The 17,284-nt window shown below is 31.0% G+C and overlaps 1 protein-coding gene across 2 annotated transcripts; it reads left to right on the top strand.

Annotated features, from left to right (window-relative positions):
• The first annotated feature begins 813 nt into the window (after positions 1-813).
• Positions 814-14,498, top strand: e (ebony). Of its 2 annotated transcripts, XM_008199683.3 has the most exons (12): positions 814-969; positions 4,121-4,256; positions 4,304-4,588; positions 4,637-4,792; positions 4,842-5,131; positions 5,183-5,393; positions 9,540-10,091; positions 10,144-10,356; positions 10,405-10,540; positions 10,592-10,855; positions 14,028-14,211; positions 14,263-14,498. In XM_008199683.3, the coding sequence occupies exons 2-12, from the start codon at positions 4,127-4,129 to the stop codon at positions 14,422-14,424; spliced, it is 2,583 nt and encodes an 860-aa protein (XP_008197905.1). In that variant the 5' UTR covers positions 814-969; positions 4,121-4,126; the 3' UTR covers positions 14,425-14,498. The 2 variants fall into 2 exon arrangements, with proteins under 2 accessions (XP_008197905.1, XP_064210817.1); XM_064354747.1 differs by having other exon boundaries at positions 4,304-4,792.
• Positions 14,499-17,284: the final 2,786 nt, after the last annotated feature.

Raw genomic sequence — 17,284 nt, 5'->3', positions numbered from 1 at the left:
ATGCATTTTTTGCATTACTTTTGGTTCAGCCTATATTTTGCACAAAGGATTTAAATTTCATCTAGAATTTGTATTTCAAGAATAATTTTATCAAAATTTTGAAAAGTGTGGCTTAATTGGTGTACTCCTATAACAAATTTGTAAAATTTTATTTATTCTACGAATTCCAAAATATACGTTCTAGATCTACAACTACTACTACAGATTGATATTTCGTCTTGTATTATAATAACAGTAAAAGTTTTAATGGGTAACACCAAAGATATCACATATTTTGAACATTTTATTTGCAAAAAATTTTTCATGACGAGTCGCCACTGTCTGAAAATGTTTCTCCCCTCGTCCAGTACTTGAATAGGCTGTTAATCAGGCGGTCAAGGAACCTTTTTGCAAATTTTGAACGCTCGGTAATCAGATGGAGCGAGGTTCGGCCTCGAAACTCGCATCGGAATTGAAAATCATTGTGATAAAGCGGCAATGTCTCGTCCATCCATCTTATCGACAATTTTGAAACAGCTCGAATAGTCAAATTATCGCGTCATCACTCACGAGGAAACATCCCTTCATAAATCCTTCTTCCCTTCAATTCGAATTTATCCTGGATCTAATTCCGATAAAGCGCAATGTTTCAATTATTGCTTCGTTGCAAAAAATGGATTTTCCTGGGTCAAAAACCGGAAGATTGTCCCGCGAATGCAACTTCCAGTAAGTGAATGAGTACAACAGAAGTCGTAATATCTCGGTGTGGGTTTTTACTCAAGAGGGGGACGACACGATTTATTCAAAATTAAAATTAGTCCCCACTCTAAGTCATTTAAACAATAACCATCTCTTTTTATCATGGGGACCTTTCAACTCGTGTTTATATATTTTGCACATGGCAAGCCGCGCTTTTAGTTACCTTTTAAACCACCGGTCATCTTGTTCTTGTGTTAAACCTGTCTTGGATACTACAACGTGACCAAAGAGGTATTTACTTACAAAATTATCCTCCAATTAAAAATAATTTCTACATCTAGGTAAAGGTCGTTGCATTTGCATTCCGTTTTATTACTCGTATTTTTAATTCAAAAACAAATATTTCTATTTATTAGTCGTTCAAGTCAAGGTAAACACCCCTAGGAAATGTTACACAATTAATAATTCCATTTCGTTTTTCAACAATTCCTTTAATCCAGCAATAAACTCTTTGTGTTTGTTCCATTTCACAAAATGGCAAAATGTCACTCCACTTTTATTTGCTATTAAATCGCAATCGATCCCGAAATGTGTTTTTTATTGCCGCTTCGTCGTGAAATGAATTATAATGTGTTTGATATCAAAATTTCGCCGCTTATTGATGGCTTAGATAAAGGTGGTGAAATTTAATTATTGCCCTTTTCGAACAAAGGACAGTGATTTGTAGACGTGTAATTAGTGAGGAATTTGACAAAAATTTAATTAGAGTGATAAGTTGTCCCTTCTGAATTTTTTCACTCATTTTCTGAGATAAGTTTAATTACAGAGAGGTATTTACGATTTACGACCCGACTTGACTATTTTTCTATGGAAATCAAGCTACTAGCAGTCGTAAATTAATTAGTAATTACGCCTAAGTGTAAATAATTACACTTAATCAATATTTATGAACTGAACGATTTTTCTCCGAGATCGCAGACCTTCGCAAATCTAAAATTAGCTAAAATCAAATATTTCGCAAATTGTGTCACAAAAATTTCATTCGAATCAAGTTCTGTTTATTCAAGATGTTGTATTTTTGACCTTGAGATGCCGGGTTTGTAGCTTCGTCTCGAAAAAAAAACATGAAAGAACTCAAAGACTTATTAATGAGGGGCCCAAAAGGTTGAAATTTTGAAAATCTAATTCAAGAGGTCAAACCCAACGTTACAAAATTGTAAAAAAATGTTTTCATGTAGTTTTTAAGTAACCAAAATTTAGCTCGGTTTCGAATTGTCTTAAATTAATTTATATTCAATTTGGTCAGTAAATGCTTGAAAAAAATCTGGACGTTAAGCATTAAACTGTTACTAAGTTGAGAAAATCCGACGTCTAAAAATTCCCGATTGACATGAGAACACAAGAATGAAAATGTAGAATTTTCGATCGCTCGCATATTTTTTACAACAGTCTATAAGACGGTTAAAGGTAGAAAAAAAATTAAACAAACAAATTGTAGACAATTAAATTTCTTACGAAATAGTCAGCGAGACTATGTCTCTATCTTTCATGGTCTAGGCTTCAAACATGTTCAAAGTTACTCAAGGGATGAATTTGTTTTATTTTTACTTAAACTGAATCAAATCTATATTTTTGAAAAAAAAATAAAATGTGTAGGTCCTGCAACCTCCTGACTTTTTTTCATATTCGCAGCGTTTTGGAAAATATAGAACAAATTGGTAAAAATATGATTTTTTTATTAAAATTCTCACTATTGAGAATTTAATACCCTTCCTGCTTGTAACTTTTTGTTTGTTTTAAGTTCAGTGTTGTTTAAATACAGCCCATTTTTATTTTATTATGTCTAGAACTATGAACTAGGACTAGGAACAACTGCGCTATCTGGCGACCATAAAAGAACTAAAAGAAGTATAAAGATGCTTTATTTGTACGTCGTGGCGAATCCTAGTATTTAGATGTCTGTAGTTCCTTCTTTGTTTATAAATGGTGGAAAATGACAAAATAGATTTAAACATTTTAGCTGAATCATTCTAAGGTTTTGTAGATTAAATAAACTATTAAATTTAACACATAAAGAAAAATAAATTAATAATATATTTATAGTATTTTAATAAATTAATTATATCAGACAATTTAAAAACAGAATTTGTTTCCCACAATTTATTTAAAATGTAGACAACACATAAATAAGAATAATGTAAACATAATAATAACAACTAAAACAGTTTATAGACCATTACGAAGACATAATTTTATGCTACTTTTTTTCAAATTATATGTTACGCAAATGTTTCGATTACCTACTGTTATTTTGTTAAAAGCACAAAACATCACATGGGGTTATGAAAATGATGTAAAAAGCATTTTACACAAAAGATAATAATTACAAAAACATTCCACGAAAAAAAACTAAAAATAACAAAATTAATAAATAATTTAATAACAATATTTTAACAAACGAGTTTCTTAATTAGAGCAAAATATAACATCCCGGATGTGCGCTAATTTACGAAATTTTCCCTTATTCACAGTTTTAATTTTTAACAAAAATATTTCATTTTTATGTTTTTTTTCTTTCTTTTTTCCCTCCTTAGAAATTCTCTTTGGCTTTGCAGGAAACAAAAGTTATAAAAATTGCCTTTGACTGTAACAAGATGATGAAACTAAGTACAATAGATAACTTCTTATAGAGATTTATAAACTTTTTTTTCAAAAACACTTTGACAAAACATTTTTTTTCAAGTGTTAATTTGTGAGTGTTTTTTTTAATTCTTGTAGAAAACAAAGCTTATGAAAAGAGCCTTTGACTATAAAAAAGGCTGAACCGGCAATCACGGAATAGGGCCTTAATGATTTTTAGTCATAGAATTTAGAGTTTATATTTTTTTCACCAAAACATTGAAACATGCAACCTTAAAAATAAGGCATAGTTTTGTTTTTCTTTGTTTTCATAATGTTCATATTTCACTTTACAAAAAAAAAATTGACATTTGTATATTAAACCATGTCACACTCATTTCCGGTGTAAGCGGAAGTGGTATTGACAATTTTTTTCAATATTTTGAATGTATAAATTGAAGGTTTTTTAATGTTTGAAAATATATCACAACTTAATGCATTTCGACTCATTTTAATACACGATAGCGTGGAAAGCATTCATTTTAATACTGGCTGCATATTACTGTAATTATGTTAAAAGCAGAAGATGCGGTTATGGAAATTAAGTAAAAATGATGTTACACAAGCGCTGACAAATAAAACATTCCAGGAGCAATTAAATTCTATTTAATATTTTTCTCAAAAAAATGAAGCGAATTTTTTACCGTCAGTCAAGGTCTGAGTAGTAACCTTCTACTTTTAAAAATATTGAAACTATGATTACTCTCGCCTTGATTAACTGCAATAATTTATTAAATTTTTCCGCATAATAAATTAATTACAGAAAAAAATGGGTTCCCTTCCCCAACTCTCAATTCTAAAGGGACCAACGCGGCCTTTGGTGGTCTCCCAACTGGGCCGAATTTTCGAAAAAGTTGCGGCCGGCCCTGCAGCCAGCAACATTGCCCTCATCTTCGAAGGTTGTACATCGCCTCAAAACCGTTCAAATTTAACGAAAAAATTGCAGAAAATGGCCAAAGCCGCCAATTATCCTACTCGCAAGTCGACCAAATCACGAATAAATTTGCCCGGGTTATAAGCGAGACGATCAAAACGAAAAATCTGAAACCGAATTCCGATGGCGATCACATAATTGCCGTCAATATGCACCCCTCTGATCACTTAATCCTGGTTTTGTTATCAATTTGGAAATCCGGCTGCGCCTATTTACCTCTGGACCATTCTTTCCCGGCCTCAAGGATTGACCACATAATCCAGGAATCCAAGCCTGTCATCGTTATTTATGACGAAGGTAAAGCCACCCCAAAGCCTGCATATTTTCCTGACTCAGTTATATCAGATAGCAAAAATTTCCCCGCCAAGTTGTCCTATGAGGAATTGTTAACTGCAAGTGACGGAAGGAGTGATAAGAGACTCGAGGATAAAGAGAGAGTTTATCAAAAAGACGACTTGGCTATAGTTTTGTACACGTCGGGAAGTACGGGGATTCCCAAAGGTGAGAGCAGGCTGGAAGTGATTAATATTCAAATTAAAATCGATTTCAGGAGTGAGAATCCCGCATAAAATTATCCTCAATCGGCTACAGTGGCAGTTCAAAACGTTCCCGTTTTCTGAAACCGAAAAAGTTTGCGTTTTCAAAACCGCCCTCACTTTTGTTGACAGTGTTTGCGAAATCTGGGGGCCGCTAATAAGCGGAATTTCGATTTTAATTGTCCCCAAAAGTGTGACTCTTGATCCTGAAAAACTTATCCAAAAGCTGGACGATTACAAAATTGAGAGACTAGTCCTTGTACCCTCACTTTTACGCTCAATTCTGATGTGTCTCGAGTTGAAGGTATAGGTACAGAAATTTTGGGCGGAATTGAGCTAAAAAGTGTTTTCACAGAAAAATCGGACCTTGCTGAAAAACCTGAAATTGTGGGTTTGTTCCGGTGAAACCCTCACCACGAGTTTAGCCGAGGAGTTTTTCCGCTATTTTCCCGAAAACGAATACAAGTTGTGCAATTTTTACGGAAGTACTGAAATTATGGGCGATGTGACATTTTACATAATTTCAGGGATGCAACAGCTGAAAAATTTGCTCACTGTTCCGATTGGTAAGTCCCAAACTATTAAAAAAATGTTTCGCCTTGCTTTATACAGCATGTTAGGGAATGGTTTAGCAAAAATTTAAAGGTAGATAGAGAATGACAAGACAAATCGATTGAGCAAAATTTATGTAAAACAAAAATGTATAGTTTTCCCAAAAAATTATTCTGAAATTAAAGTCCCACGTTTTGAGAACCGTCAAACTAGAATTATAACAATTATCATAAATTTTAATATTATTCACAAAACAGCAGAAGTAAATTAACTTCTTAGTCCACTACGTTATTCTTCTATTTTAATTTGTGTTTTGTTATTAAATTTTACGAAAAAAAAAACATTTTTTTTGCCAGGACCGGGTTTCGAACCTCCCATACAAATGATCTTGTTAGCTACAATTTTGAAAATTTCTCAAAACGCCCAAACGCCACCATCTTCATTTTGTTTAATGAAAAAATTAACTGCTAATAAACTACCATAAGCCACAAAGTGGCTCTCAATAGGTGGGTTAATAAAAATTCTTGAAGAAAGTACGCACTTTATGGAAAAATGACTTAAGAGTTACTTAAAAGTTTTTAATTCGTCTGATCATGACAAATTCACATACGAAATATTGTTAAGCCATTTCCTAATAATTAATAATAATAATAGATAATGATTAATGATATTGGGTTTCGTAATTTGAGGGTGCAAAGTATGTTTTTACCTCCCTCCCTAGGGATTTTTTGGCGATTTTACCTCCCGTGGAAGGAAAAGACATACCTACTTTGCACTTTCAAGATATCATTTTCTATAAAGCAAGGCGAAAAAATCACATATATGTCACGGTAGTAATGTAAATTTCCTTCCTTGTGCAAGTAGAGCCCTCTGCTTCACATTAGGATTACTGTTTCGGTTAGATCTTACATTAGAAGTTTTGAAATCCTGTTAATGATAGTTATCTGAAAACTGGTGCACAGCCATGAGTCACGTCCTGTTCAACGAACATATTTTTAACATGGCGGCACTTCCCGTTATACCGGAAGTCGGTACAAATTTTCTTTTTTAAATGCATTTTTTTCGAGTTTGGCTTTTAAACTTACGTTTATTCTTGTCAAAATAATCTATTAAAGCAGTTGTTTATCCGCAAATTGATTAATAATTATATAAGTATTATACGAGCGTATAAAGTTTATTGTGTTTCAAGTCGTTATCATATCAACTTTTTTATTTTAAATGGAAAGATATGTTTTTTACTGTGTTTTTGGATTACTCGAGCTTTTCATATATCTAAGTTTAGCCGTTTTCGAAATATTTATTTTTTTTTAATTTGTATTTACAGTTCTAACTTCAAACAACGATAATGTTGCCATTTTTAAAGTTTATGAATTTGTGTTTGGATAGTCACAAAAAAGCCTAAATAAAAAATTGGAAAAAAGTTTACAAACACCAAAATTTCACCGTTATTGTTGAACAACTTCTACAATCTGTAGGTCATTTTTTTTTAAAGAATACCCCAATTTTTATTTCTCCAGATGGAAGAGAATTTAATTTTGCAACAATCTATATATTAGCATTCCCTATACTATATGTCGTAATTTTCAAGCTTGTTTTTTTTTGACTAGCTACAGCTATTTTTGCAGAGTTTGACTAAGAAAAATTTTTAAAGTTCTGTTCCTTTCCGTTCAGTACTACAAGTTTTGAGTTACGAAAGTCCGAAGTAGGAATGTTGGAATGGCATGATTTTTAGGTAGACTAAAAGACAACGTAAACTATACAACATAGTTAGAAAATTGTAGTATTTTGTTTAATAAATAAATAAATACAAGTTAGTATAAAATGCGAATTGGAAGAATGCAGTTCCGAATTTATTTCTTTAATTTTGTTAAAACTAAGATGTAGACGTCATTTGTTTTAATTAATTTTTTTAATCTAATCGTTAAAGTTTTGTCCAACCAATGTTAATACTGCCTTTTTTCTCATTTTTTTTTTCTAAAACCTTACTTCTACATAACTTATAGTTATGTTAATTTAAGCTCTGAATTTGAAAATAGCACAGAAAATAGATTATTTTATTGTAAATAAGTATACCTACTTATTGAAGTCAGAGTTTTAGCAATCGGGACACTAGGGGTAGCAACCCTTAAAAGTTTTTAATTTTTTACACTTATACTTCCTCTATCAGAAAGATCAGTAAGGACTTTATGTCACTTCATCTAAGAGTGTTATAAACATTATTAATAGTGTTAGGCAAAAGTATGGAATCAAGCAAGCGATTAGTGCCTAAACTATGCTTTACAAAAAACTCATTAGTACATCATCAAGTATTTTAAAAATGTGATCTTGATCATTTTTGAAGAAAATATTTTTTTCGAAATCCTTTTTAGTTTTCCATTTATTTAAAAAAAAATTTTTAATGACATCCTACTCAGTGATTTTTTTGGTATAAGGTTATGCTTCAAAATAGACTTCTGTAAAGCAATAGTATTGTTTTTAAACCAGTGTTTTTTTTAATAAATTTTTTAATAAGTTTCATTACGAAGATTTTTCGAACTTGGCCCAAATGGTTGTATGCACGGATATTTTTATTTGAATAATTTGTCCACGAATACGACGACATCGGCCAAGTTTTGATGAGTTTATACCTCAATTTCAATAACTTGTTAAAAAAAACATTGGTTCAAAAACAATATTATTGAATTAAAAAACATTTTTAGAGCATTCTCTTTTAACAAAAAAGCGCCGTAGTAGGGTGTCATTTAAAAAAATATATTTCGAATTAAAATAACTCGAAAATATAAGAAATTTTGAAAAAACTTATACTTAAAAAATTATCACATTTTTAAAGTACTTGATGATGTACTAAAATAATTAGTTTTTTTGTGGAGTACATAGTTTAGGCACAAAACACTTGGTTCCATACTTTTGCCTAACACTGTATCATTTTTTTTATTGTTGCATTAAATAGAACCAGATAGAACCAGTATTTTAACAATTTGGTTTAATAAACACCACCTATTTTACGCACGTTTCCATAACAAGCTATGCTAAAAAAACTATAAATAAAACAAAGTTTAAAAAACCCGACACACCAAACCTTTATTAAATAAATATAAATATTTATTAAATATATTTTTTAATATATATTTAATATATATTTTAATATATATTTATTAAATTAAATATTTTCCACGCCAAGGAAATCCAACAAGAAGTACTAAAAAAGCTATGGCTAATAAAGTTATTAATTTCTCAATGTCAAAAAAAGTTCGTATAACTTGTAAACTGTTAAACATAAGTATAAGGAATGCTAATACAGACTGATGCAGAAACTGTAGCATTTCATTTAAACATTTTGAGTTATGGGTGTTCTGCAAACTTAAACTTAAAAATTTGGGATTTGATAATTTTTTTTAGAAATTTTAAAACACCAAACAAAAGATCTAAACTTTTTCTTTTAAATAAGCGAAAAACAAAAAATGGAGTTATATATAAATATATAAATTAAGAATAATTAAAACATAATAATAACATTTAAAACAGTTTATAGACCATTACGAAAACATAATTTATGCTACTTTTTTTCAAATTATAAGTTACGCAAATGGGCTTCGATTACCTACTGTTATTTTGTTAAAAGCACAAAATTTCACATGGCGTTATGAAAATTATATAAAAAGCATTTTACAATTAGAAGAGATAATAATAAACATAAACATTCCACGAAAAAAAACTAAAAACAACAAAATAATAAATAATTTAATAACATTATTTTAACAAACGAGTTTCTTAATTAGAGCAAAAGCAAAAATGGAGTTATAAATTTTTGAAGTGAAAAGTGCAAATTCAAAAATTTTCAAACAACCCTAGATATTTTAAAAGCGGCTAAATTTAAATATAGAAAAAGCTGATAAAAACTTCCTTAATATAATTCTAGTAGGATTACTATTTATGGATAAAAATACAATAAAAGCCATCTTTCCATTTAAAATACGAAAGTGAATAGCGACTTCTGGTATAACTGGAAGTGCCGCCACGTTGAAAATATTTTCATTGAGCAGGACCTAGCAGATTAGGGCTGAATACAAATTTTCAGATCACTATAATTACTATTAGACCTCGCAATGGAGTTCAGACGGAACAGCGTGTATAAGTAAATATTTTTTTAACTTTGTTAGGTGCTCCGGTTGATAACACAATTGTTTACTTGTTGGACCCGGAGCTGCGTCCGGTGAAAACCGGAGACATCGGCGAACTCTTCGTCAGCGGTCTAAACCTGGCGTCCGGTTACGTTAACAACCGCGATAAGGAAAAGTTCCTGGAGAACCAGCTCGCCATAGACCCGATTTTCTCCAAATTGTACCGCACTGGTGATTTCGCACGTTTACAAAACGACGTGTTGTTGTACGAAGGGAGGACCGACTCCCAGGTGAAAATCCGGGGTCACCGAGTTGACCTCTCCGAGGTCGAAAAGGCGGTTAGTGGGGTCGAAGGTGTGGAAAAAGCTGTTGTTCTGTGCTACCAACCCGGAGAGATGAATCAAGCGCTTTTAGCATTCGTCAAAAGCAGCGCTTTGATGAACGAAAATCAAATCGAGAATATTTTGAGGAGTAAGCTGACTTCGTACATGGTTCCGCAAGTTATATTAGTTGAAAGCATTCCTTTGTTGGTTAATGGCAAAATCGATAGACAGGCCCTGCTGAAGAGCTACGAAAATACTAACAATAACGGTGCGTACGACAAACGAATGACAAAAAATTAAATTATAAATAAAATTTTTAGACGATTCTTCTGTCGAAATCGAGATTGACTATTCTGGAGTGAAGCCGGCCCAAATGGCCGCGGCTAAAGTTCTCTTCGATACCGTGGCTTCCGTTTTAAACAGATCGGCTCGTTCGGCGATTTCCCTCGATTCAAACTTTTACGAAATTGGGGGTAACTCACTCAACTCCATTTACACCATCACCAGACTCAACGAAGAGGGATATCAAATAAGTAATCACAGATTGGATTAATCGAAATTTCGCTCATTACCACTTCTAGGTATCGGAGATTTCTTATCAGCGATTGATTTAGGAGAAGTTTTGGAGCGTATGACTTCGTCTAATGATATTCATTGTTCGCCGCCAACGTACACGTCTGAACTCCTCAAAAACGAGCACAAATCAGCGGTTCTTGAGTGAGGATTTGAGTGATTTTTTTAGAAGGGTGTTGGACACAATTGTTTTAGCATTATTACGACGAGTTTTTACCAGAAGGCCGACTTGGAGCAATGGCTAATGCCAGACATTTTCGAGTCGGACTATAAGGAGCTTATGGACGCTCTTTGGGAGCCGCTCGTTGAGAAAGCTTTAAGTTTCGTGGCGAAAGCAGAGTCGGGGAAAATAATCGGAGTGGGACTGAATTTCGATGCAAGGGATGAACCGGATGTACAAATTACTTCGAAATTGACTGTGATATTTGAGTTCCTTGAAACTGTTGAGGGTCCCGTGAGGTAAGTTTTTTTATACACTTAAACCAACCTAGTTCTATCTACCTCCTATTTTATGAGATAAAACTATTTGTTTGAAAGAATACAATATGATCGCCAGTGATTTGTTAATGTGGTTTTTAAAGTAATCTGGCAAATGCTTTACACATTTTCTGTTTTTTTGGACGTTTAATCGTTTAATAAATTGAGAACGATACAAATATTGGCGTTTCCCTGTAACTATTTACCTATAACTTGCAAACAACTAATTTTTTTTCGGTTCTATTGACACTAACCGACTTTTCGTAACATTTTTCATGAAAATAATCGAAATATTTCTATTATGACTGGTACACGTCAAAATGTCTTTTTTTAATTTTAAATTTTACTTCAAAATCTCTGAGTTTCTTTTACAAAATATATCCTTGGAATCTGCTTTCAGCTTGCTATCTAACTACGTAGCATTTTTAGATAGGAATAGTTATGCAAAGAGAAGCGCTCAAAAATTTTCCACTTGTACAATTGGTTTATTGATTACTAAGCATACATTCTTGCATGAAAAATAACAACGAATTCAGATTTCTCAGATAAGTTTTCATAAGAGATTCTCAATTCTTGAGAAGACACGACACGGCACCTATTTTGCTAGAAGACCATCTGAAAATTACCCGTTCTGGATTTCTTTCGGAATCGACCGAAGACAGTCGACAATTATTGTGTGATTTTACATGTAGTATCTAAATACATATAATTTTCTCGGAAAATTTACGAAATAGTTTTTCAAAAATAACCTCAACGATAAGTTTATCAACAGATTTCGCGAATTGATTGATTACTTACTTTAATTAACAAAATCCCATTTATCTTCTCATTTTACTTTTAGAAAACTTAGTTTGTCCGGAGATATTATAAAATCATTAGAAAAAAATATCAAAAGCGCTGGATTTGACTCGGAATTGATTGAAAATCGGCCAATATCTCTTGGATTCGAACTCATATATTTTAATTTAACAAATTGCAATTATCGTCTCACATCTAATACGTCGAGAAAACTTAATTTGTCCGGAAAATTCACGAAATCGTTTAAAAAAACTCAAATTGAAATAGTCGACTGAAAATTGACGAAATATTGGCCAATTACTCTTGGCATAGAATATTTAAATTTTAAACACAATTATCGATTGTCTTACTTTAATGTCTTGAAAACCTCATGTGTCTGGAATATTCACGATATTGTTTTTCATAAAAAAAAATCTGAAAATTTACTGAAAATCGATAAAACTAAGAATAATTAATAAAAAAGCTTTAGTATTCTCTCACTTTTCATCTAGTTTTATCGGTAAATTTACGAAATTTTTCTCACTAAAAATCTTTTGTTTAGATTATTTTAACTTATACAGGGTGTTTACTTAACTTGCTATGAAAATTCACAGAATCATCTTCTCACCCTCAATCTTACCCATGGATCTATTCCGGAGTTGATTGAAAATTGACAAACTATTAACCAGTTAGGATTAGATTTGAATCTAGACTATTTTAATTTAACAAAATTGCATTTATTGTCACACATAAGTACATCGAAAATATTTAATTAAATTATTTTTCTTTTTACATCTCAAGTTTAAATCGACTAAAAATCGACGAAATATCTAGGTATTGGCCAGTAACCTACAACTTTTTTATCTCCGAATCGACCGAAAATTGCTTTGATTTTGGTCAATAACTCTTTGCTGAACAGAATTTAATTATGTATTTTTTATCGTCTTAGTTTTTCTATAGAAAACTTTTTTGGAAGAATTTAACTAAAAATCGATCTATCTAAAACTAAATTTTACAATATGCGTCTTCAAAGTTTCAATTCGAAAAATTGCTTTAAATTTACAATTATCTTAGCTATGGTTTACTAAATTAGACCATGATTAATTAATTATTATATTTATTTAACAAGAAAATAGCAAGTTCCAGTTAGAATTAAGTTAAATTTGTAAATTGCACGTTTTTATCCATAAATTTTGAGCATGATACTTCGTAAAACAAAAAAAACATACAAAGAGTTAATTTATTTTTATACTATGTAGGTATGTATGTTCGTAAGTCAACTAATATGCATTCAATAGTACTTTTAAATAAGTTTTTATTATCATGTAATACCAATTTAATTGGACATATCGTCGTCAATAACAACAAAAAGTTATAATATCTTGTACTCCTTTAGCAACAACTAACTCGAAATTTTACAGAAAAAAAAACAAATGTGTTAACTATATTTTAATTTAACCTTATTAAAACAGTAAATTTTGTAAAACTCAGTTTTCAAAAAAATGTTACAGTGTCCTTCATTAACTTTCTGCTTAGATTATTTTAATTTAAAAAATCTCAATTATCATATCATCTTACGTTTTCAAGTTTGTCGCCGGATTTTTCCTGGAATTGACCGAAAATCGTCAAAATCGTCACAGTCTCAAAATATTCAAATTTCTAAATCCTCAATTATCGCATGATTCTACATTAAATAAATTTAATTTTCTCCAAAAATTTGCTTAAATGTTTTTCTCAAAACATATTCTTATTGCAGTTTATTGCAGATTTCACGCGGAATCGACTAAAAATCGATCAAGTCTCGCCCAATAATTTTTAGATAAAATACCTACTTTCATTTACAATATTTATTTTCTTACCTTAAGTTACGTTTAGAAGCGTTTTTCAAAAACTGATTGAGAATCGACGATGAAATATCGACGAATAACTCTTGTTTAGATTATTTTCAATTTCAAAAACTTAGTTATCGTCGGACCTTATGTCTAGAAAACTTTATTTGCCAAATAAAACAAAATCAATTTTGAAAAGTCTGCACTTTACCGCCAGATTTATAAAAATGACTTGTTCCTGAATCAATAGCTGAAAATCAATAAAATATTTGACATTCATTAGCTCTTGGCTTAGAATATTTTAATTAAAAAAATTGTATTTATTATTTACGTATAATTATTTTTAGAAAAATTAATTTGACGAAATGTTTTATTTTAATTTTGGATTTGCCTACTGCCGGATTTGTCCTGGAGTCGACTGAAAATTGGCAAAAAATCTCTTCGCTTAAAATAGTTGAATTTAAAAACTATTGTCGTACTTGACGTCTAAAAACTTGCCCAAAAAATCCATAAAACCGTTTAAAATAGATATTTTTTATGCGTTACAGAGACAAGTGTCTGCCGGGCGGCAAAGGCAAAATCTTGCACTCCTTTATGATGGGCACTCATTCAAGTTTATCGCCCAAAGAGAATGTAGCGGTTATGCAATTTATGGAAGACGAAGTGCTTAAGTTGGCGACAGAAAGACACTTCGAGGGAATATTTACGACGAATACGAGCCCTTTGACTCAGGTAAAAAATGATTTTAACTTATTTTTCGCTCTTTTCAACTCGCAATTTCAGCAATTGGGAACCGACGTTTATCATTACCAGACATTACTCGACTATCAAGTAAATCGATATGTTGCTTCAGATAATACAAGGCCGTTTGGAATGGCACCGGATTCACAAAGAGCAATCGTGCAGTGGAAGCCAATTAAAAGTGACATTGTAGTAGATGTTTAAGAGGATTTTATTTATTTTCAGTATTTTGTGTATCTCAGACCATTATTGTAAATAAAGGCAATTAGTGTAGACGAGTTGCTGATTTCATTCGAAAAACTTGTTCCCTGGAAAAGTGGTTTAACAAGTGAGCAAACCAACCGTTTTATTTCAAGGTTTTTAATAAGGAAAATAAATTTCTAATAAAAATACACAAAAAAGTTCATAAAACGAAAGACCTTGGCTGAATTAGAACATTTCGATGACACTAATTTATGCAAAGGCTAAGTAATTGCCAAATGGTGTTAATTCCGCTGTTTCAATGTCATGAGAAAACCCAAACAAAAAATCCTAATTAGTGCAAATACATAAAAAATTTCGTGATTGTGTAACTCAAGGAACCGAAGAATGTCGAACAACAAACGAAAAGTATCACTTTCAAATCTATTTAGTTATAAACACTCAATAAGCTTTTCAAATACAGTGTCTCTCGAGGTAGTGCAGATATTTTAACTGAACCATACTTTTTTAGAAACGTTTTTTTATAGAATTATTAGTTTCCAAAAATTACCCAAAATACAGATTAGTATACTTTTTATCTACTACGACTTATCCACCTTTTGTAAAGTTTGGTATACAGTCGTTGTTATACAGATGGAGCCAAAAGTAACCCACAAAATTCATATCTTTGTTATGAGTCATTTTCTAAAAAAAATCCTCGAACTGGTCGATTTAATTTATTTAAATGACAACTGACATTTTTCATTAGTGTTTTACATCGTACCCATTTTTATCTTTCTGGTTAGTATAAAAAACTTCAAGAAATAAAAGCAAAAAAAACAAAAAAGAATAAAATAAAAAACAACCTACCGTTATATCGCCAAAAAAAATGGGAAAAAAAGGTAAAACCCATCCGATTCTGACAGATTTTGATGTGCTCTTTACGATGGAATAATTGTCTTTTAGTAGTTTCGCTGTAAACTCCGTTTAAAAAATTGAAAAAAGTGAAAATTACGACGTTTTTTTTTCGTTTTTCTCGGAAAGTATAAACCAGAACAAAACTGTTTGTTCCATTGAATTCTACGGCTACGAATTATATCAGCATTTAACAAAATTTAAAACTTTGCAATTTTTTACCAAAAATTTTCACTGAGTAATATATTTACCTTCAAGAGAACAATTACTATTATTACTACTATTACAATAAAACATTTTAACTCGTTCTAGCAGTTCTATGGAATTTCTATGCCTTTACAACCCTTTCGACTTGTTAAAAGTGCAAAAAAGTTAATTGCTTCGATTTTTTTATGTTTGATTTTTCCACTTTTGGTCGAGATTTTTTAATTTTTTTAAATGACAACTGCCATTTTTCATTAGTGTTTTAGATAGTAAACATTTTTGTCCTTCTAATAAGTATAAAAAATTCAAGAAAATCAAGCAAAAGAAAACAAAAAATGAATAAAGTAAAATAAAATGAAGATATTTTAAAAGTTTTATTTTTCGTTCTTGCTTTATTTTATAAAGGGTGAGGTTTTTTTTATTTTTTTATGTTTAGCTGTTTACCAAAAAATTATCGAAAACAATTGCCGTTTGTAAAATAAGTTAATAACGAAAAGGTAAAGCCCATTATGTTTAACTGACATGTTTTTACGTTATTAGATTATTTCTTTAATTTTTTTTTCTTATTATCAGAAAGAAAAAAATGTGTACTATCTAAAACAGTGAACAAAAATGTCGGTTGACATAAAAAGAATTAAGAACGACGACGTTACAACCCAAAAACCAGTGACGTGAGAAATGTCACTATGATGTCAAACAGTAAAAATAAAATCGACCTGTATTAGCTGTTTCAAAACTATAAAAACGCCAACGTCGAATTTTACCAAATTATTATTTTAAAATGATTGATAAAATTGTAAAATCGTTATTAACGATTAGATCTCTCATTGAAAGTAGAAGTTACATTATTTTGATGAAGTGCATGAATGATTTATAAGAGCTAATTTTGAGAAAAAATGCAACGTTGGCGTTTTTATAGTTTTGAAACATCTAATACGAGGATTTTTTTTAATGACTAGTAAAAAAGATATGAATTTTGGCGTTACCTTTGGTTCAGTCTAAAAGTATAATCATTTGTCGGTGCAAATTGTAAGGTTGTGGAACATTGTTAAAGGGGGCTGCAAGGCCCCCCTTGACATAAAGTGTTTCATAACTTTGTAGCACAACGTAATTTGGCTTTGGTAGTACTAGAATTTGAAAACCCACTCAATTTTTAATTTTTTTGGTCTTTTATAATTTTTTTTTCTAAAATGTTCCGTTTTCCACTAGTACTTAAAACAGTAAAATGTGAAAAGATGCAGTCGATATCAACGAAACATAGCATTTTTAAACTAAACGGTTTTGATTACATACAAGTCAAAAACGCAAGTGTTATTGTATTCTGAATAGTATTCTTCCGTCAATAAAACCAGTACTTTTTTCAAAATGAAATAAAGCTTAGTTATGAAATGGTTATACTCGTTTATAAAGGGTGGGACAAACAGGGCCATCTTAAGCGGGGGTGCAAGGGATGCACAGCACCCGGGCGGCAATCTGAACTATTAAGTAATAATTTTTATTTTTATTTTGTTTTTTATTTAAAAAAAATATTGTGTTGCATTTTAAATTACACATTATAAAGCGCGGCAAACTCTTTTGAATAAGTTCGGCGAACTTCGCGCCGTAACTGTTCTTTCACTGGGTACAAGATAAATATTTATAGTACTTTATTAGTTTTTGCAATTTATTGTAAACAAAAGTCTTTATTTTAGTAACAGTCAATTCATTCTAATTGTGGTGGTGGTAATCCGAAAGTTATTAACTGATACAAGAATAAAAGGTAAGG

The sequence above is a fragment of the Tribolium castaneum genome, chromosome 2 (assembly GCF_031307605.1).
Source record: "Tribolium castaneum strain GA2 chromosome 2, icTriCast1.1, whole genome shotgun sequence".
Lineage (NCBI taxonomy): Eukaryota > Metazoa > Arthropoda > Insecta > Coleoptera > Tenebrionidae > Tribolium > Tribolium castaneum.
This window is presented reverse-complemented; position numbering and strand designations above follow the sequence as displayed.